At 41.3% G+C, this 22814-nt stretch overlaps 1 protein-coding gene across 14 annotated transcripts in view; it reads left to right on the top strand.

The window, feature by feature from the left end:
• Positions 1–11243: 11243 nt before the first annotated feature.
• Positions 11244–22814, top strand: part of SENP6 (SUMO specific peptidase 6) — a 91821-nt gene continuing 80250 nt past the window's right edge. For 11 of the 14 annotated variants that reach the window (XM_036414457.2, XM_036414456.2, XM_036414463.2 and 8 more), the window contains exons 1-3: positions 11244–11352; positions 19822–19915; positions 21860–21920. In XM_036414457.2, the coding sequence (XP_036270350.1) occupies positions 11301–11352; positions 19822–19915; positions 21860–21920 (207 nt within the window). In that variant the 5' untranslated portion in view covers positions 11244–11300. Of the gene's footprint in view, positions 11353–19815; positions 19916–21747; positions 21921–22814 lie in introns of those variants that run through there. The other 3 variants (XM_036414460.2, XM_045573120.1, XM_036414461.2) reach the window with 3 other exon arrangements.

Here is a 22814-nt window from a genome sequence, read left to right as displayed (position 1 = left end):
AAAAATGATGTTAATGGTCTTTGGATACTTTTCTTCAATATGAAAGAAAATGTCTCATTCTTATAAAGGTGTATGTATTTTCATACACTAGTTTATCTAAAGCAATCACTATGCCACGAGTGGGATTAGCCAGACTGAGTTATACAAATCAAGCATACTCTGCCCCAAAGCCATCGTAGCTAAATATTGGACAAGGTGGAAGTGGACCTTGTTGAGTCACCCTCAGGGTCTAGGCGACCTAAAGTCTATTTTTGACATTGGCACAAATTTTAAGAAGATACAACTTATGCCGAGACTGGTTTGGCTCAGTGGATAGAGCGTCGGCCTGCGGACTGAAAGATCCCAGGTTCGATTCCGGTCAAGGGCATGAACCTTGGTTGCGGGCACATCCCCAGTGGGGGTGGTGCAAGAGGCAGCTGATCAATGTCTCTCTCATCAATGTTTCTGACTCTCTATCCCTCTCTCTTCCTCTCTGTAAAAAATCAATAAAATATATAAAAAAGGAGATACAATTTACTTCATCCTTAACTTAGAAAACCAAAACAAATTACACAACCTGCCTAAGGTTGTGAGGAAAAAGTATATTTTCTATATAAGATTAGGCAAAGTTCTTCTGTGGACTTAATAAAAAAATATATTTAATGGATATAAAATTATACTATTATATATTATAATATAGTGTTTTAAATTTTATTATTAAGTTAGAGAAATCTCTTAAATAAGTTTTCAGAAGAATACTAATTTTTGTGTCTGACCACAAAGCCTCTTAGCCTGGAAGACTGCCCAGGCTCATGATTTGGACTTAACTAAGGTTGGCTTTAGTTTTTGACTATTAAACCATCAAAAATAAATGCAAAGATTAAACAAGATATAATGATATCAGTGAGTGACTTATGTCTTAAATTCTTCCACTGATATTAAAAGCCTAAGTCCATGATCAAGGATTGATCTTATTACAATATGAGAAAAAAATTTATATTACAAATGCACATTGGCCCTTACTGAATTTCAGTTCAGTAAGCTTTGCTAAAGCCCACTAAACCTATAATATATCCAGATTCCAAAAAAGAAAGTACTTAAATTATGCCCAGGCTGTGTTATTCAGTGGTTGAATGTCAACCTATGAATCAGGGGATCACGGTTCGATTCCCGGTCAGGGCACATACCTAAGTTGCTGGCTTGATCCCTGATGGGGGGCATACAGGAGCAGCCCATCGATGATTCATTATTGATGTTCCTATCTCTCTCTCCCTCTCCCTCCTCTCTGAAATCAATAGAAATATATATTTTTAAAAACACAAAACAAAACATTCTTAGGGATATGAGTCCACATATTGCCAGTTTTATAAAGCCACATATTCTAGACAGCTTTTAAATCTTATTAAAGACATGTCGCCTGACCTATCCACATGATTTAAAAGAAATAGATCAAGTACTTAAAACTTTTTCCTATTAGGCTGATTTCATAATAGCAGGTAAGAAGGAAATAGCACCCACATCCTATTCCCCTACTTCTTCATGCCTGGCCTCAGGGTAGAATACTCTCACAGTCCAAACAGCTTTACTTTTTCAGGGTGGATATGTCAACAGATATGGTTTTTAATGGCTTCTCCGAGAGTCCTCTCCACAGTCCCCTCTGAGGAAAGCCACTAAAGAGGCAAGGTAGAGTCTCACATCAGCAGCTATGGTCAGATTCTACATAATGCTCTCCAGCTTTTTCTCTCAGAAGCAGGCGATTGTTCCACTCTGCCACACTGGTTACATAACAGACCAGGGCCCTTGCAGAGTGACGACACATTCAACACCAACTACCTCAATGCTTTATCTTGCTTAGGATGACAAAGTTCAGTAAAATGTCAAAGTTCATGAAATACTTTCATAGGCATGAGGTGCTTGACCAGAACAAATGTTCTCTCACTCACTATATACTAGTAATACACTCCAATCCAAAGCATTTCAAACTAAATTATGACTTTTTCTCAAGAGGAGATCATCATAAACATGTTTAAAGTAATTTCTCATCAAAGGTCTGACACATCTTCCCTTTTATCTACCCAAGTGAAACAATTTCATAAGAACCTATGAATTATCCAATTTACCACTTTATGGATAATTGCTGGTATCTATTCTTAACATAATATTGTTTGCTTTTATAATACAACTAGGGTCCCAATGCACGAAATCTGTGCAAGGGGCTCAGCCCTCGAAGCTCTGGCTTCCTCCAGAAGGTCGTCTGGAAGAATGTCCAGTCTAATTAGCATCGCATGCTTTTATTGTTATAGATGAAACCAACACTGTAGTACATGCTTGTGATATAGGCTTAATAGTCACCAAGTAAGTTCTACACCTTTAATAAAGCAGGTTTCCAATATTATCTTTTCATGTACATGTAATACAATATTGAGATAAATCTAATTTTTCCAAAATTATTTTCTAGGTAAAGAACATGACTTAACTCAAGATAGCTGTTATTATTAGGTAGATCCATATGAAATACCAACATCTGATTTTTTAAAAAACCTATAAAAATAGCAATTTAATTTGATTCCACCTAATTCCATGGTAGTTTTAAGAATAATGTATATATCCCTAAATGGTATGGTTCAGTGGATAGAGCATTGACTCACAGACTGAAGGGTCCCGGGTTCAATTCCGGTTAAGGACTTGTACTTTGGTTGCAGGCTTGATCCCCAGTAGGGACATGCAGTAGGCAGCTGATTGATGTTTCTCTCGTAGATGTTTCTAACTCTATCCCTCTCCCTTCCTCTCTGTAAAAAAAATAAAATAAATTTTTTTTTAAATGAAATAGAGGTTTCAACTGCAATAATCTAGAATTCAATTTTGACCAATATATAAAATACATAAAATTGTTTCCCCTCATCCAAGATTATCAAAATTATATGGTTTTTGTTCCTGAAATTTTAAACACTTAACAATGGATCATCTAAAAGGCTAACATATCCATTAGGCATAAGGAGGCACAGTGCCTGGGGCCCATAATACTTTTAAGGTCTTATGGGGAAAAAAATGTTTTAATGTTATTTCTTTTAAAATCAGAAGAAAGCCAAAACCTGTTTGGCTCAGTGGATAGAGCATGGGCCTGCAAACTGAAAGGTCCCAGGTTCAATTCCAGTCAAGGGCATGTACATTGGTTGTGGGCACATCCCCGGTACAGGGTGTGCAGGAGGCAGCTGATCAATGTTCCTCTTTCATCGATGTTTCTAACTCTATCCCTCTCCCTTCCTCCTTGTAAAAAATCAATAAAAATATATTTTAAAAAATAAATAAAATAAAATCAGAAGAAAATTAAGATGATGATAATAATAAATGCATAATAATGAATCCTGCCTGTATTGTATCGTTATTCCAAAACAGCTTTAAAATTAATGTAAAAATAAAAAATATAGTTTATAAGTCTAACAAATTATTTCTTGTGGAGAAAGGGCACCATGATGGCAAAATATGCCCAGGGCACAGGAAAGTCATAATTGAGCCCTGATTACCTGAAAACTTGATTGTAAATTAATAAATGTTGACATTGGGAGACTTTGGTAGGAACTACTGTAAGAGATGTGTGCTATTTTGAGGACATATTCATTTATAATTTAAAAAATACTAGCTTGAGTTGCACTTAATCAAAAGTTTTAAATGTTCAACATTAGAATTTTAGTTATTGAACTGCCTGCTAAAATATTAGAGAGAAATTTTTTGAAATGAAAGAGGAACAGAAAGCATTGACTAAAAGAAGTGAAAATAAAAAAGCAAGCATAAAGAATTATGGCATTAAATAACAAAAACAAGGTAATCAATAAATTGAAAGCTAATTGCAATATTATCATGCAAAAGTATGTTAAAACAGAAATATATACAGTACTTATAACAGAAACTTAGACATTATTCTCATATAACTCTTGTTAAGGAACAAAAATTGAACCTAGTAAATTTCAAGGTCTAATTGGCTTTACTAAAGAATTCATGAATTAGGTAGCATCCCATCTAATACATAAAATAGTGCTCTGAGGAGCTACACAAAACAGAAGACCTTTATAGGTAGAAATAGGGCAGCAAAAGAAGGAAAAAAGGAAAAAGAAAAAAAAAGAAATAGGGCAGAAAAGAAAGTTAAAAGAGTGGATTATTTCAGGCAGGTTACCTTCTTTTCATGGAAAGCAGATTACCTCACAAGTTCTGACCAGGAAATTCCAGATTGATTAGTTTAAAATAACAATCCTGGCCCTGGCCAGGTGGCTCAGCTGGTTGGCGTGTATCCTCCTGTACATTGAAAGGTTTTGGGTTAATCCCTGGTCCAAGAGTGTATGGGAATGTGGGGGGGGGGGGGGGGGCGTGAGTGAATAGATCTCTCCTCTCTCTCTTTCTCTCCCCCCAACCCCTTTTGATCCCTCTCTCTTTAATAAAAACAGGAAAAAAATTTAATAAAAACAGGGTTAAAAATAAGTAAATGAAAACAGTCCTGGGAGAGACTGAAACTGAAACTAGGTTAGGTATTATTTTTTGATGGAGCTTACCACAAGTGACTCCATTTTGTGTTTATTGTTTCTTTTTAACACTCTATTTCCCCTTACACATATGCACTTAGCCCTTCAAAAACTATCAACCAGACATAACTTGCAGAACCTGCTATTGTCTTCTGAAATTTGTATTTAGTCATGGCCTAACTATATGCTGCTCCTAATGGTAGTGTTGAAAAGAACATGATCGATAATTGTGTTTTCAAAGAAATAAATGTATTAAACTGGGCCACTAGTTTACATAAGCAGTTTTATATACAACATTTTAAGCCTGGCTGAAATAGAGGAAACAATAGCTGTGATACAAAAGAAAAATTTGTAGCCCTGTTGCAGAAGACCAAAGAAAGCTAAGACGCTTCAAAGAAATGGAGGGACACTGTTTAATACACCGGCGGACTCAGAGAACAGCCTTCCAAATCTGAGTGAAGGAACCTGCAGGGGGCCCTCCCTCATATCTCCTCGTGGTCCTTGTCCCACAAACATGGATTATGCTTCTGGTCATTTTTGCGGGCCTTGCAAGAAGGCCCCAGGTGTTGGGGGTCTCCAGGCCATGTCTGATGGTCTAGCCTGGTGCCAGCGTTAATAATCCTCCCTGCGGGGCAAGGCACTGGTCACAGTAACAGGTTCTGCAAGACCAGTATCTGGGAAGGAGAAAGAGACTTAATTATAGGTTATCAAGAATGTACACTGAGCTTGCTGGCCTGGATTCAGATCATTATCCCCCAAATATCAGGGTTACATTGGAATTAGCCCTTTTTAGCCTTCTCGGCCCTACTGGTGGTAAACAGAGAGGAAGCTTTGTTATTATATATCTATTGCCAACTCAAGACTTCCCCCTGGCCTCCTCACTACAGCTCAAGTTGTTTCAGCATTGTGATCCTCAAAGCTGGCTTGATCCCTGGATGGCTGATTCTTTGTAGGGTGCCTTTCCTAGATTTCTGTCACAATGTTACTTGAGACAAAGACTTTTCCTGGACCTCTTAGAAGACTGGCATTAAATGGTCTCTAAGGAGTCTGGGCAATAGAATTCTGTGATTCTGAGTTTTCCTTGGGAAAAAAATATTTTAAATATGTTGTATTCAAAAGTGTTAAACTCTTTGTTTATAGCAGATAAGTATGAATCTCTGATGCAAGACGCTAGATAAACAGTGCATTGAAGATGGAGGGTAAAACACATTCAAAGGCTCTGAAGAAAAAATGGCCAAGTATTTGAGGAACTGAAAGAAATAAAAAGTGGTTAAAGCTTAATTAAGGTGAAAATGCTGCAAACTGAGGCCAGTGAAATAGGTAGTAGATCAATGAAGGATTTAGGACTTTTTTCTTAAGAGCCAGGGAAATTTCAATGGTTTTAAACAAGTGCTTTGATATGTGTTTTAAAAAAGATAAAAGATTATTGTGGCTTTTTTTGAGAGAAATCACAGATAATAAGAAATGACGCATTTAAACCTGTTTTTATAGTACTTTGGCTGAGAAGTGACAGCGGCTAAGGCTAAATTGGGATCATTGGAATTGAGAAACAAAATGAATAAATTCAAGATATATTCAGGAAGTAGAATTAATTTAAAAAGAGAATCAAGAATAATTCCTAGTTTTCTGGTTTGTGAAATAGTGTCAAAACTATTCACTGAGCCCAGCCGGCATGACTCAGTGGTTGAGTATTAAACTATGAACCAGGAGGCCATGGTTTAATTCCTGGTCAGGGCACATGCCCGGGTTTCAGACTCGATCCCCAGCAGCGGACATGCAGGGGGCATCATTAATTCTCTCTCTTCATTGATGTTTCTATCTCTTTCTCCTTCTCCCTTCCTCTCAGAAATCAATAAAAATATATTAAAGAACAACAACAACAACCATCACAAACTATTCACTGAGTGAATAGGCCCAGGAGCAAGGTAGTTTTGGGAAGGGTCTCATGCTCTTAGGTACTTTTAAAGGATCCCGTACATTGTCTCAGTCCTGTTTTCCTTGAATTCCGCTTGCATGGGATGATTGTTTAGCCTTAAAAATGTTGGTCCTTTGGTCATCACCTTTGATCTTTCTTTTTTTGTGGGACTCAGACTACACAGAAAACTGAGGGGATTCTTAATATGGATATTTCTGAATACATATTTTTGATGCAACTTAAATAGGCCACAGCTATGTTGGTATATTGCCTGCAAAGCTCTCAAATGTATGGTATGGTTAAACATCCTAAAAATTATATAGAGTAAAATCTGCACTTTCTGTTGCAAAGAAGACAAATTCTAGTGGATTGAAGAGAGAGGGGCTCTTAAGAAGGTGAGAAGGTACAAGAGCAGCGATTTTCAACCTTTTTCACCTCATGGCACACAAACTAATTACTAAAATCCCGTGGCACACCCAAAGTATATATTTTCTGCATATGACAAAAAAAAAAATAGGTATACTTTTGATTCATGCACACTGGATGGCTATTGTTTTGTTGGCTGTTGTCATTTTTTATTTTGACAATCTAAGGAAATCGAGGTCAGTGCTCCTGACTAAATAGGCAGGTATTGCGTGTTTTAAAAATTATTGTGGCATGCAGGTTGAAAATCACCCCTGGTTTCTGGCTAAAGAGTGCCTAAAACCCTTGTAACTACCTGAATGCTTGTGTGAAAGGCACAGCTCTTGTTATTCACAAGCTCCTCTCAACCACACCTTAGTGCAGGCTGATGCGGTGCATGGGCTCTCAGATAGCTTCCGGATGGGGGCTGGTTGCCAGAGGAACCAACCAGGTGATTAGAAGTCTAGAACTTTCCACGCCAGCCCCCTCATCTTTGAGGTGAGGAGTAGGGCTGGGGATTGAGTTCATCACCAATAGCCAATGATTTGATAGATTATGCCTCTATAAAAACAGGACATGCAGGGGTTCCGTCTTCAGAGACGGTGAATGCATCCACGTGGCAGGAGGGTGGCACATCCCAAACTCCAGAGGGACAGAAGCTCCTGCACGTGGGACCCTGTGGGCCTCGCCTTTGTACCTCTTCTTTACCTGGCAGGTCATTTGTAACCTTTATAATAGCAAGTAAAGTGTTTCCTTGGATTCTGTGAGCCATGATAGCAAGTTATCAAAGCTGAAGGGGGGATCAGGGGAACCCCAATTTGTAGCCAAGTCAGAAAAAAATAAGTGTAGGCAGTCTAGAAACTCACTATTTGCCACAAGTGTCTGAAGTAGGGGGCAGACTGTGGCACTGAGCTCTGAATCTGTGAGCTCTGCACTAACTCCAGGCAGTGTCACAGATGAATTAAAATGGGAAGACACACAGTTGGTCTTACAGGGAACTGGATTATTGCTTGGCGTGGCATAGCCACATGTTTGGTGTCATGAGTATTGTAAGCAGAGAAGGTATTCCTTTGCGTGGTCATTGAAATCTGTGCATATCAGAACCGCACTAAGTGAGACTGCTAGATAACATTCCTTAAAAGAGCTTTTCTTAAACTACCCCACAGGAGTTAAGATTATCCAATAAGCCGAAATTGGTTTGGCTCAGTGGTAGAGCGTCGGTCTGTGGACTGAAAGGTCCCGGGTTTGATTCCAGTCAAGGGCATGTACATTGGCTGCGGGCACATCCCCAGTGGGGGATGTGCAGGAGGCGGCTGGTCAATGTTTCTCTTTCATCGATGTTTCTGGCTCTCTATCTCTCTCCCTTCCTCTCTGTAAAAAAAAATCAATAAAATATATTAAAAAAAAGATTATTGCCAAGACTGGTTTGGCTCAATGGATAGAGCGTCGGCTTGGGGACTGAAGGGACTCGGGTTCGATTCTGGTCAAGGGCATGTACCTTGGTTGCGGGCATATCCCCAGTAGGGGGTGTGCAAGAGGCAGCTGATCGATGACTCTCTCTTATCGATGTTTCTAGCTCTCTATCTCTCTCCCTTCCTCTCCGTACAAAATCAATAAAATATATTTTAAAAATAAATAAATAAAAAATAAAATAAAAATAAAAAAAGATTATCCAATAAGACTGGGAGATTCTGGGCTGAGATCAAATCACTTTATGTACAAGGGTATGGAATTCAGAGTACAGGGGTTAAATATGATGCACTCTGACTCTATTTTTAAAAAATCTTTATTGTTGAGAGTATTAGAGACGTCCCTCTTTTCTCCCCATTGCCACGCTCCACCTGGTTCCTGCCCCACCCCAGGCCTTCACCACCCTACTGTGTCCATAGGTAAGATCTTTGGTTAATCTTTTCCTACTCCCTTCCCTCCCTTCCCTCTGAGTCTCATCATCTGCTCCATGTTTCCATGCCTCGGATTCTATTTTATTCACCAGTTTATTGTGTTCATTAGATTTCTTGTTCGTTTACTTTGACTTTTAGATTCAATGGTTGATAGATATGTATTTGTTGCCATTTTATCTCCCTCCCCCTCCTCTCTCCTTCTCTTCCTCCTCCCCTCTAAAGAATACCCTTCATCATGTAATACTGGTTTGGTGGTGATGAACTTCTTTAGCTTTTTCTTGCTTCCTGCCTCTATTTTAACAGTAGGGAAGAACAAATAGAATGGGTGAGTACATATGTAGGTATTATATTATTGTTAAACAAAGGGAATTTTTTTGTGTGTGTATGTTCCTTATCTTTCTTTGAAGTAGGAAACAAGGAATTCTGCTTAAAGTGATGGGGTAAGGGTTAGAGAAGTTTGCTCTCTTCTGTTGACCTGGTCACTCACTCTTAACTACCTTCCCTTTCAGGCTTGGTCCCTCCCAACTGCCCTCCCCTGCTGGCCATCTTGTGGCAGCCATCTTGTGACCACACAGGGACTGCCATCTTGTGTGTTGGAATGATGGTCAGTTTGCATATTACCTCTTTATTATACTATATAGGATCATCTACATTTCAGGGACATGTCCTAAATTCAAAGTTTTCTAGGCAAGGCCCTGAATATGTGATACTAACAATTCTTAGTTTATTACATTCATATAAAAGGACAGTGATTTCAGCAAATATATTTTTTTTAGAGAAAAAGCATTATTTTACTAGATGAAATAGGCCGTTGCTCTATCTACTGAGCCAAACCGGCTAGGGCCCGGCAATCTGTTTTGACAAGCCTTCCCAGGCGATTTTGCCATAGGTTATAAAGTTTAAGAACCATTGGTTTGATCCACGCTTCCCCTTAAAGCTTGGAATTACGGGGTTCCACGGAGATGAGGTGAAACTAACAAGCAAAGCCATGGCTTTGTCTGAAAGATACTACTTTACATTGCTTAAAGAAATACATCTTTTCTAGAACTCCACCTTGTTTCATGCGTGTTAGCTTTCTATGGCTGCAGAAACAAATTGGTAACTTAGCAACTGAACAGAAATTATGTTAACAGTTCCGCAAGGTCAGAAGAGCATCTGCGTCCTGGGCCGCATCACCACAGCGGCTGCCTTATGCAGGGAACCCGTTCCCTTGCCTCATGGAGGACGTCTCTCCATTTGTTATATTTTCCCGATTTCCGTTATCGATCATGTCTTATTGTCATAAATAAGAAAAAATAAAAAAGAAACACGACCATGACGTGGTCATCCGCCGTTCCCCGGGGGCTTGGAGCCGGGGACAGCAGACAGGGGCCTCCGTTAATCTGTGCGGCCCCGCCGCCCGCCCGGCGCCCTGCGGACTCTCCCCGAATGAATTAACCTGGAAGCGTCTCTGGACTTGAGTGGAGGCCGCCCATCGCTTCCTACACTCGGGCTTGCGGGGCCTCCCGCGCCCTTCCCCGGGGAGGTAGGTAGGTGGTCGCGGGCCACAGGCCCAGGCCTCCTCGTGGAGTGAACGTCCCTCGTGTCATGGGCGGGGGCGGTGCCCCGCAGCCTCGCTCCCCGCGGCCTGTGCAGGGAAGGCGCTCCCGCACCGGCCTGCCGCGGGGCCAAACCCGGCCGGGCCGGGCCCGCGCCGCGAGGGCAGCCCCACGGGGAGCGGCGCTGGGCTCCACCGGGCCGGGCTGCAGGGGGAGCGGCGGCGGGCGGGGGCGGGGGCGGGGGCGGGCGCGGACCCGGGAGTGGCGGGTGCGAGCGGAGCGGGCAGGGGCAGGCGGGGGCGGAACCGGACGCCGGAGCGGCCCGGGCGGGAGCGACGGGCGGGGACGCCAACACGGGCGCGGCGGGGGCGGGCGCAGCGGGGGCGAAGGCGGGGGCGGGTGGGAGCGCGGAGGGGCGGACGCGGGCGCGGCGGGCGCGGGGCGGGCGGACTCCGGCGCCCGTGGGGGAGGAGCAGCGGCTGCGGCTGCTGTGGCGACGGCGGCTCGGCGTGGGCAGAGACCCGCCCCCTCCGCAGCGACAGCCGCAGCGGCCCGGCTGCTGCACTCGCGCCCGGGCGGGGTGGGCGGACGGTCTTAGCGGCGGCGGCGGCGGCGGCAGCTGCAGGAGGGACGCGGCGCGCCCGTGCGCCAGACCGTAGCGGAGGCCTCGCCGCCGAGCGCCCGGGCGGGTGCGGCCATTTTCGCGGCCCGCGCCGAGGGGCGGCGTGAGCGCGCCCGCCTCCCGCTCTCTTCCCGGGGGAGCTTCTCGGGCGGCGTGCGGGGCGGTGGATGGGGAGTCGCGGGCCGCGCGGAGCCGGGCCCGGGAAGCGCCGCCGCCGTCTTCGCCGCGCCCCATAGGCGCCTGAGGAGGAGCCCGGCGCGGCTAGGCCCGAGGCCCGCCTTTGTGTGAGGCCCGTCCGGCCGGAGCGCCCCCGCCTGCCGGCCCCGCGCAGCCCCCAGCCCGCAGCCCGCGGCGGTCCCTCTGCGGCCGGCCCCATCGCGGCGGCCTGCGGGCCGTGGACTAAGGCGGCGGCGGCGTGGGAGCAGGAAGATGGCGGCTGGCGGCAGCGGCGGCAGCTCCGGGGAGATCGCTTTTCTGGAAGGTACATCCATGGCTGCCCTTGCGGGGCTGGGGTGGGGGGATCCCGGAACCTATGGCCCCTGACCCCCCGGGTATTCGATGGTTCGCGCCGGGTGGGTTCGGGCGATGTGGGGGGGATGGGCTGCGGCCCGGTTCGAGGCCGCGGGTTCGAGAGTCTGGGCCGGGCCGGGCCGGGCCGGGCGGGGCGAGCGGGCGGGTGGAGGGGCTTCGAGCCCCCCCGAGCTGCACGCGTTTAAGTGTCACATTTTTTGGATTTTGGGGTTTTGGGGTGGAGGCCTAAAGGATGGGTGTGCGTGGAAGGCTCCCAATGGCCGCGGTGGTGCGAGATCGGGGTGCAGCCCGGGTGGGGAGGGGGCGGCCGTCCTCCTGCGGGTGTTTTCTGTCCTCCCTCCGCCTCTTTTTTTTTTTTTTTCGCGAAGCTTCCATCTTCCTTTTCGCAGTCCGCAGTCAGCTGAGGCCCGGCCTTCTGCGGCACTCTTACAAAATGCTAAAAATCTCTTGGATAAGGTAATTTATTTTAAAGAGAAAAGAAGGGAGATTCACAATCTCCATTTGGGGGGCAGTCGCCAAAGCTAAGGGACGCAGCTTGGCTGTTTCCCATGTTTGATGATCCGTTGGGAGGGAAAGGGAGACGTTTGCTGCGGGCGGATGGTCACCGGTCTGCAGCAGAGAAAATAACCGTTTGCTCGTTATTGTTGGGAATGGTGGCAATGGGGATCGGTATGTTGGCTCTTTGCCGTCCTAAGGGCCCCCCAAATGCAGCTAAACTCATTGTGGTCGTGGACAAAGAACGTTGCCTGCCTGGGTGATGGCTTCGGGGCTGATGCACTGGTCCCTGGGTGCACCCGGGGTGCGGGAAGATGGATGTATCTGCCTGTGGCAGGGATTGTTACAAAATTGGGTAATTTGGCAAGGTGATTTTCATATGCAATATAAGTAATTCTTTTTTTAAATTTTTTAAAAGCTAATTAGAAACGTTTCTAAATTAAGGACGTGCTTAACTGTGGCAACAACAGGTTCTTGAAGAGGGTGCTGAGGGACGGGGAAGCCTTGCTTATGGTTTTATTAACGAGGCCTGGGAACAGTGGTAGCTGCTCCACCTTCGTCTAATGAACGAGAAGGGCCTGAGAGATGTAGGTGGGAGAAGCGATCTTAATTTACGTAATCCTTCCAGGCGCGCATAGCAGAACAAAAGGAATCGTAACCTTGCTAGGAAGCCAGCATTTATCTGAAAGCGATGCGAATTTAATATGAAATTCTCAGTAAGAAGATGTGGAAAGGGTGCATTTTTTTCTGGATTCATTTAATATTATCTCCATTCTATCTCTATTTTGAGCAGAATAGGTGCCTGCTGGAGGCTGATAGCGATGCAGCTTGTGTTGCGTCATTTTTTTTGTTTGTTTCGGTATTGGTACCTCAAAAGATGTCTTACCGTTGCTTATTATATATTCTGTTAATGCAGATGATTGCACTTTTATGTTGTTAACTTTTAGGCTTCTATATGCTTTTGATTCAGTTTAAGTTTTGACTATATGAACATGGGGTAGAAAGCACAGATAGCCAGGCCGGTGTGGCTCAGTGGTTGAGCTGTTATCTATGAACCAGGAGGTCACAGTTCAATTCCCAGGCGTGGCTCGTGCTGGGGTTGCAAGCTTGATTCCCCCAGTGTGGGGCGTGCAAGAGGCAGCCGATCAGTGATTTCCCTCCCTCCCTTCCCAAATAAATTTTGTGTGTGTGTGTATGTATATATATGTATATATGTGTGTACACACACACACACACACATATATATATATATTTATGAAATATTACTGGGCAGATGTGAATTTCAAACTATTGCTTTTAGTTTATTCTAACTTAAAGGTCTATGAATGTCCAGGTGATAAATTTGATTGTAGTCATGTCTACTTCATTCTCATAAGGAAAGCAAATGGTTACTTGCTTAGAATATGAGCTTAAGGGAAAGCAAGGATTTCAGTTTCTTGTTGGATTTTCATATATTGTACTGCATTTTTTGAAATAAAAATAATATTCACGAATTGTATTTTTTAATTTAATTCTTTTGTTTTTTTACTCTTTTAATAAGAGAATATTCCACTATTAAGTTGCCATATATTTTGCATTCTTCACAGATCCTTAAGTTTTAATATTTAAACATCTACATAGTATACTTTTCTTACTCTCCAATAGACTTCTTGAAAAACTGATGTAGGTTTTCATTCACACATTAAATATTTGGAACCTATTCTGTGTTAGATACTGTACCAAGGTGACTGTAGCAGTGAGTATGATAACAACATACTCGTTAATGAAATAAAGAAGATAATATAATAAAGGCTATGAAAGAAATATACTTATAGAACAAGGAAAGAATGGTAAAGCCATTTTACGTAGTGTTAAAAATTCTGGAAAGAAAAAAAAATTTCTGGAAAGGCCTTCCTGAGGAGGTGACTACTTCAGAGGATGATGCGTGTACAGGTTCTGAGATAATATAATATATGGTTCCATTTGTTAAAAAGGTCATGAGTGAAATGCAAGCAGAGTGATGTGAAAGAGAAGCAGATCTATCATACAAGATAATAAATTTTTCATTTTGAGAAGTGGGAAGTTACTGAGTTTGGGGCTGAGGGATGCCATGATATAATTTAAATTTAAAAATCCCTGACTGCTCTGTGGAATGACTTATAGAAGAGCAAGAGTAAAAGCAGGAACATGCGTTAGAATATTATAGTAGTTCAGGGTTGGGATAGGATAGTGGCAGTGGAGATTGGGGAAAAGGAGTGGAGGGACTGAAGATACTTTTGGATGTAGAGCTAACAGAATTGTAATGGATTGTATATTGAGGGTCAGAGTAAGGGAGGAATTAAAGATGACTCCCAGTTGTTTTTTTTTAGATGTTGGGGGCTAATTTCATTTACTGATCTGGAGTAGACTGGTAGAGGACCTAGAAGTTAATAGCACTGCTTTGGTGAAAATGTGTTTGAAATGTCTTTATTCTAAATTATGTTTTACATTCTTATATCCACTAAGTAAATGCTGTTACCAACCATTTCTTTTTCTGGCTTCATTAAGGAAAAGGCGGCCTACTATCAACTGTTGTACATTATTTTGTACATGTAATATCCCATGAAAATTGTGTGACTTTAATTAGATCACAGCTTGTATTGAATTTTTTTCTTTCTCTTCTTTGACTTGATTCTTTCTGTACTATTCATTTAAGGTTGTCTTATCACCCCTTTTCAAATGTGATAGTTTGGCAGGTTTCTCTTTGTTCATTCATTTAACAGATATTTATTGAGCAACTCTAATGTTGTAGGTACTATGCTGAGAGGCACAATGGGTGGGGGTGAGGGTGAGAATGGTTTCTTCATGGAGTTTCTAGTCCAGAGAATAAAGTCAGTGGTCAAAAAATCACACTTATAAATGTAAAATTATAACAAGTGCAGCAAAAAAGGATTATTCATAATAATGAGAATTTGATCTAATCAGGGCAGTTGAAAAATAAAATGTAGGTAGACAGTGCTTTCCAGGCAAAGGGAATAAAATAGAAGGAGCATGGCATGTTTAGGAAACTAAAAGAAGGACAGTGGTGCTAGCAAGGAGAGTGGTACAAGATTGGAGGTGCCATTATTAGGTTTGTTTTAAAAAAGGTCATTGGTTACCTGGCTACCACATAGAGAAAGTTTTAGAGAGGAGCAAGAGATTATCAATGAGACTAGTTACGAAACTGTTGCAGTATAGGGCAGAAGTGATGTTAGCTTGTTCTTATATCCTTACTTTTGATATTTTCCCCTTCTCTCCTCTCTAGAACCTCTTAACAAGTTTACTTCCTCTCACATTTGTTTCTTTTTTATGTTGCACTTATTCATATATAGTTTGCTTTCCCTTTTCCTTTTTTACTAAATAATTGCTCAGCAATATTTTCTTCCATTTTTTCCCCCCTGCTTTCCCTTTTATTCATATACTAGAGGCCTGGTGCATGTGTGCATGGGTGGGGATGTGTGTCCCCTTAGTCCAGTCTGCACTCTCTCTAATCCAGAATCTCTCTCATAATTCTGGACCACTGGCTCCTAATCACTCACCTGCCTGCCTGCCTGGTCGCCTCTAACTGCCCCCAACTCTGCTCCTACCCCCACTGACCTGGTCGCCCATAAATGCCCCCACACCACCACCACCAACCTGGTCACCTCTAACTGCCAGCCTGGTTATCCCCAACTGCCTCCCCTGTCCGCCTGGTGGCCCCTCACAGCCTTCCCTGCCAGCCTGGTTGCCACATGCAGCCTGCTTGTTCAGTCATTTGGTCATCCCTCACTAACCCCTCTGCTGACCTGGTTGTAGGCAGCCATCTTGTGAGAGCGTGAGGGTTAATTTGTATGTTACTTCTTTATTATTTAGGACTAGAAGCTCCATGCATGAAATTCGTGCAAGGGCTGCCTCGTGGGCCTGCGGCCCCATCCACTGGTCATTCCAGAGGTTATTCTGCTGGCTGGTCTAATTAGCATATTAGCTCTTTATTATATAGGATACACACACCCACACCTCTTTGTTTTACTATTTATTCTGGGCCCATCTTCCTTTGTGGACTTGGCTCAGTAGGGCAATTTGCTGTATTGCCCTCTATACCAGCAAAATTGCCTTTATCTCCAAATGAGGAGTGTCTTCCATTTCCGCTAAGCCATACTTAGCCATACTTAATTGGTTATAAATACATATAATTGTAATTTAACTCTCATTAGTTTGTCACTTTTACTGGGGACAGAAAATACTTCACAGTACCTCTTAACTAAAGCACAATTTCTCCTAGATAATCCGTATTCCATGAATATGTGCAAAGTCTTTAGTTTCAGTCTGCCCAGGGGAACACACCACAAAGTTCTCCATTTAGCCCTGTTCATTTTTCTTTTGGTTGCACCACTTTAATTTTTAATTTATCCTTATTGTTAAAAGTATTACACATGTCCTTTTTCCCCATCAGTGACCCCCTCCGCTCTTCTCCCATCCACAAATTCTTTAGCTAATCTCTTCTTGAGCACTGTCCGCCCCCCCTTCCTGTCTTCTCTCTTAAATTAATCAGTCTGTTCCATGCTTCAGTGTCTCTGATTATACCATTTTTAAAAACTACATCATGGGAAACCAAGATGGCAGCGTAGGTGAGTATCTAATCTGCCACCTTGCACAACAATTTCAAAACTACAACTAAAAGACAAAATGGCTATCACCCAAAACCGCGATGAAAGCTGGCTGAATGAGAAAGGAGCACAAGCGCTGAAAAGCTGAAAAGTTAGGTGCGGAGGCACGCAAATTGAGCTGGTGGCGGGCGACTGGGTGTGCGGCTTTTTTTCAACCAGAAGGGAAACCAGCTCCTGATCACTTCGAAATCCAGTTTCTAGGGTCACACGGGGGACCCAGATGCTTACGGGGAAAAGCTGGTCTGTTGGAGGTCTGAAAGTGAGGGTGATTTTTTTGCAGAGGTGCGCTCAGCAATCATTGTTTACTGCACTAGAGCACGGGGACACAGGGACTTGGATACGCTGAAAGGCAGAGACTGCTGACGGCAGCCATCACTGTTTGCCACACCCCAGCCTAGTGACATCCGGAGACTCAGCCCCGCCCTGAGGCCTCGCCCAGGCTCAACACAGCTGCTTTTGCATAAGCAGTGAAAATGCCTAGAAAAAGAAGATCGCAAACAAAAGAAATTAAGAACAAAAGACTGGATATAGAGTTCAAAACCATGGTTATAAGGTTTTTCAATAATTTCCTAGAAAAGGCTGATAAATTAAACGAGACCCTTGAGGATATGAAAAAGAAATTAAACCAACTAGAAATTAAACATACACTGACTGAAATAAAAAATATTATACAGAGACCCAACAGCAGACTAGAAAAACACAAGAATCAAGTCAAAAGATTTGGAATATAAAGAGGCAAAGGACACTCATCCGGAGAAGCAGGAAGAAAAGAGAATCCAGGAAGTTGAAGATAGTGTAAGAAGCCTCTGGGACAACTTTAAGTGTACCAACATCAGAATTATGGGAGTGCCAGAAGAAGAGACAGAGCAAGACACTGAAAACCTATTTGAAGAAAGAATGACCGAAAACTTCCCCTACCAGGTGAAAGAAATACTTACAAATACCTATCTATCAACTTACAGGTGCACAGAACCCCAAACAAAAGGAATCAAAAGAGAACCACACCAAGACACATCATAATTAAAATGCCAAGAGCAAAAGATAGAGAATCTTATAAGCAGCAAGAGAAAAACAGCTAGTTACCTATAAGGGAGCACCCATACGACTATCAGCTGATTTCTCAACAGAAACCATGCAGGCCAGAAGTGAGTGGCAAGAAATATCCAAAGTGATGAATAGCGAGAACCTACAACCAAGATTATTGTATCCAGCAAAGTTATTCAGAATTGAAGGGCATATAAAGAGCTTCACAGATAAGAAAAAGCTAAAGGAGTACCTCACCACCAAACCAGTATTATATGAAATGCTAAAAGGTGTTCTTTAAAAAGAGGAAAAAGAAGTAAAAAGTAAAGATAAAAATTATGAACAACAAATACATATCTATCAAATCTAAAAGTCAAGTGAATTAAAAATCTGAGGAACAGAATAAACTGGTGAATATAATAGAATCAGGGCCATAGAATGGGAGGGGATTAATAATTCTCAGGGGGAAAGGGATGTCTTTGTGGGGGATATGGGAAGAGACTGGACAAAAATCATATGCCTATGGATGAGAACAACGGGGAGGAGGAGGAGGTAAGAGGGTGGAGTGGGGACCAGGTGGAGGGGAGCTGTAGGGGGGGAGAGAAACAATTGTAATAATATGAACAATAAAGATTTATTTTTTAAAAATTATGGGCTTTTTTGGGCCATCCTATCTAATAAAGAGGGAATATGCTATAAACCTCACACTATTGCAAAGATGTTGGCACACACAGCCAATAAGGGAATATGCTAATTAACTTTCCCACCTTCAAAATGACAGCACCCACAGCCAATAAGGAGGGGATATGCTAATTGACTGTCCTGTCCTCAAATATGACAGCCCCCACAGTCACAAGATGATGGTGGGCAGTCCCTTCAGTCCCCCAACTGCCCAGGTTCACCCAAGGCTCAGGTAAACAGGGCCAGCTGAGGCTTGTGCTGACGGCAGCAGAGGTGTGATGGGGGAGTCGCCTTCCCCTGATTCCCAGGTCGCTTCCCACCCCTAAGGGCTCTTGGACTGAGAGCGGGCATGTCTGCCCCCTAGAGTGCATGAATTTTCATGCCATAGGTCTCTAGTGTATGATATAAAACATTTGGTCCCAAACCTAAATAATTGTGAATTTATGGTTAGGAATTCTCTAATCATGGGAATATATACTTAGAATATATATATAGTTTATATAATTCAATCCAAAATTTCAGAGGCAAGGACAGGACATTATTATTATTATTATTATTCCCATTGTTGAATTCTTCAGTGAGTTTCTTTTATTCTAGTTCACTCAATCAGAGTGTTGCCCAGGTGTTCTGGTATTCAGTCTGACCCTTTACTTTGTTGTGTCCCCAAACTTTATGTATATGTTGATTTTAGATAGAGATGGAGGGAGGGAGAGAGACACATCCATGTGTGAGAAACACACACTTGCACACTCCCTGTTGCAGAATGAGCCTGAAATGTTGGCATGTGCTCTGACCCTAGGAATCAGATGGGACCTTTTGGTGCATCGGACCATGCTCAGTGACATGAACCACAACAGCCAGGGCTCTGGGGCCCTAAGCTGGGTTTTAAAAACCAGGCTCCAGGCCATCAGGATTTTGTCATGTGGCTTCAAATGACAACTTCAGAAGTTAATTTCTCCAGGTTCCCACTTACCAGTTTATGACTTCAACGCTTTCAGCCATGCACTTAAAATTTTTTTAAACTCATAATGAGCATGCTTGGTTTTCTGATAATGGAAGTTTTTTGAAGTGCTGCTCTCAATGCAAGTGCCATCATTAGGACTAAGACATAATGTTCTTATTGGACTAAGACATATTGCCAACACAAATCTTTTGTTTCTTTTCTGTTAAAAGGCAGAGATGGTAAAGGTAAGGAAAAGGTCAGTTAGTGGTCTAGATATGGTTCTCATAAATAAGGCAAGCAAACTAACAGGCACTGATTTCTAGAATCGGTGATCAATTATGGAGATACAGGGTTGATTTTTTAAAATATTTCATACATATTTGGGTGTGTGTGTGTGTGTATGTCTCCATTTTTATTGTATTTTACAAATTTGAGCTGCTTTTTCTAGCAGACTCACATATGGATGACATTAAAGTGTTCTTTCTCTCTTTATGGAAAATAAGGTGTTCATGAGCAGTAATCAAAGACATTCAAGTGAAAAGAAAATCTAGGCTAAAAGAGCTTGAGGAATACTCAATTTCATTTTATAGATAATAGCTCTATTAATGAATACTTATCTTTGTTTTTATTTCAGCTTTAACTAGATCAGAATCTAAGAGAGATGGAGGTTTTAAAAATAATTGGAGCTTTGATCATGGAGAAGAAAGTGAAGGAGATACAGATAAAGAGTAAGATTTTTTCCCCCTCAGATATTTTATAAGAATGAAACTTTTCATCAGAAAAGTAATATAAATTATTTTCTATGGAAATATTTTTAAGAGTATGGTATTCTTAAGGAATATTGACTCTTCTAATAGCATTAATGAAGAAAAAGCAGTTCTTTACTGGTAAATAATTTTGTGTTATATTTATCTTATAAATATAAAATAAGTGCATCCAACATTTATTACTTTATGATTAAATATAAATCAGACTACAGATTTCCAACTAAATAGTTCCTTAGTAAAAATAAATATGGAATTCTGTTCAGTGATTTGAAAAGCTACCATTTATCTTGAGTAAGTAAGTGAACCTAGATTAAGACTTCTGAATTTTGTATGAAACTCTAGATCCTGTGGTAACTTTCTTCCCAGTTACACCCTCACCACTATGTCCATCTCACATTAGATTATCACCAGAGAGAGCAGAAACACTATAAATGGTAAACACAAGTGTTGACCCAGTAGAAGCTAAGCAAGGTGTACATTATATTTGTTAATGTACTTGGAATTGCTTCTGTGAAAAATTTCAAATAATGGTTTTAAAAAGAACCTTTTGCATCAGACAGAATTTGTATTACAGATTCAGCATTGCTATAGTTTCTGGGTTTATTGATCTAATTTTTTCCTTAACCAGAACAAATAGCAAGTTTAGAGAAACACAAATATATATACACAAAGTTTTATCAAAACTATAAATACATTATAGAAAGTTTACACAAGTAGTCATTCAGAGTATATTGTAGGTGCTTCATTTCTTTCTGGGCAACAGCTCCATTCATCATTACCATTTTATGTGCCTTCACCTATGAGCTATTGAACTGAAGTTTTATTTGAAGGAGAGCTTAGAATTAGTAAGTTTCTCACTTAAAATTGGTATTTTATGGTCTTTTATTTCTGATTATTTTTCAATTTAAAATAGTTTTTGTTAGATATTTAGTACATAGGTTCTGTAACAAAGACAGCCATTTTGAAAAAATTGCAATTAAATTGAGTAGAAAGTATATCATATAAAAATATTTTTGTAAAGTGTTTGGAAGGAGAGAATTTTTAGCATTAAAAAAGTTGGCATCTACATGTATAAGTAGTAACGAAACATTTTACGTTTTGACTATAAATAGTTAGGATTTCACTGAAAATAGCTTATAGAGTTGCCTTCACAAGGGTGTATTTTAAGTTCCTCTGTGAAAAGATTTGTTGTAGGTATGTAAAAAATTGTCTTTTAAGGTGCTACCTGTCCTGTATGTTTTATTTATGAATCATACTCTTTGGTTCCTCATTATAAGTGGACCTTCCGTGGCTCTTGCTTTTTGAACAAGTTGATATAAACATGAACTGTTCATTAATAGATATATCATTCTGATTTTTTTAAATATCAGGCCAGTGATTCTCAGTGAACAGTTAGTAGTTCTTTCAAAGTGGTAGAGGTATAGCTATTTTATTGTGATAATACTGTTGGAATTACTTAGTTTTCATTAGCTAATGTTTTCTACCAGCTTGTTTCTCTGTCCTTTCCCCCTAATTTTAAATCCAGGACAGAAAGTAAAAATGAGTGACCCTATATAAAATCTGTATATCAGATGACAAATACTTTATTCATTATGGTGGGGATCAACAAACCATGATGCCTCATAGGCCCAATCTGGCCCACAACTAGATTTTTTGTTAATTGTTTTATTGGAACACAACTACACATATACTAGTAATCTATGGTGGCTTTTATACTATAATGGAAAAGATGAATAGTTGATATGGCAATACTATGGTCTATCAAGCCTAAAATATTCTATTGCCCTTTACAGAAAATGTTTGCTGATCCCTGAATTATTAGGTGAACAAAGAAGATAAAACTGAATTTAATGTATGGGTCATAATTACCATTTAAGGTTTCTTCCTCCCTTATTTTATATGCAGTGAGGCAAATCTACTCAGTATAGATGAAGATGAGGATTCTGATACCTCAGAAGGAAAAAAGGCAAGTGTTGTTTTTTTAATTTAAAAATTATTTTTAGGTTATATACTAAAAATGAATATTTCAAAAGAAGATGTTAACATCTTAAATTAAGTCCCAACCTCTCTCTTTCCTATCCCAGAGGCAAATGATGTTCCCAGTTTCTTGTTTTTCCTATCAGTATTTATGTGTTAAACCAAAATATATATTCTCATCTCACCTCCTTACATTTACATAATTGGTAGTATCCTATACACACATTTCCTAATCTTCTAAAAATGAATATGTCTGAAGACCATCCATGAAAGTTTATTAAAAGTATCTCCATTCTTTTCAATGTACCATTTCATTTCATGTTGTACTGTTATTATTCATTACCACCACATTTATGGTGTTTTCTACCCCCTGCACCCTCCGCCCCAAATAATTTTGAGTAAATTAGTCTTCTGTATGAGTAATTTTGCCCACACACAAGTATATCTGTAGGATGAATATAGGAGAGCTGCTGTATCATGTTCACATTAGATATATTTCTAATTTTCTTATACCTGATTTACACTTACTTTATCAGCAATGTCTGAGAATGCCCATTTCCTCAAACTTTTTTTTTTTAAATATATTTTATTGATTTTTTACAGAGAGGAAGGGAGAGAGCGAGCTAGAAACATCTATGAGAGAGAAACATCGACCAGTTGCCTCTTGCACACCCCCTACCGGGGATGTGCCCGCAACCAATGTACATGTCCTTGCCCGGAATTGAACCTGGGACCTTTTAGTCCACAGACCGACACTCTACCACTGAGCCAAACCGGCTTCGGCCATTTCCTCAAACTTTTGTTACACTGTTATCAACCTTTTGAGTTTTGCCAGTGAAAAATAGTATCTTATTTCCTTCTTCATGAATGAGGTTGAAAATAT

The sequence above is a fragment of the Pipistrellus kuhlii genome, unplaced genomic scaffold (genome assembly GCF_014108245.1).
Source record: "Pipistrellus kuhlii isolate mPipKuh1 unplaced genomic scaffold, mPipKuh1.p scaffold_m20_p_5, whole genome shotgun sequence".
NCBI classification, from domain to species: domain Eukaryota; kingdom Metazoa; phylum Chordata; class Mammalia; order Chiroptera; family Vespertilionidae; genus Pipistrellus; species Pipistrellus kuhlii.
This window is presented reverse-complemented; position numbering and strand designations above follow the sequence as displayed.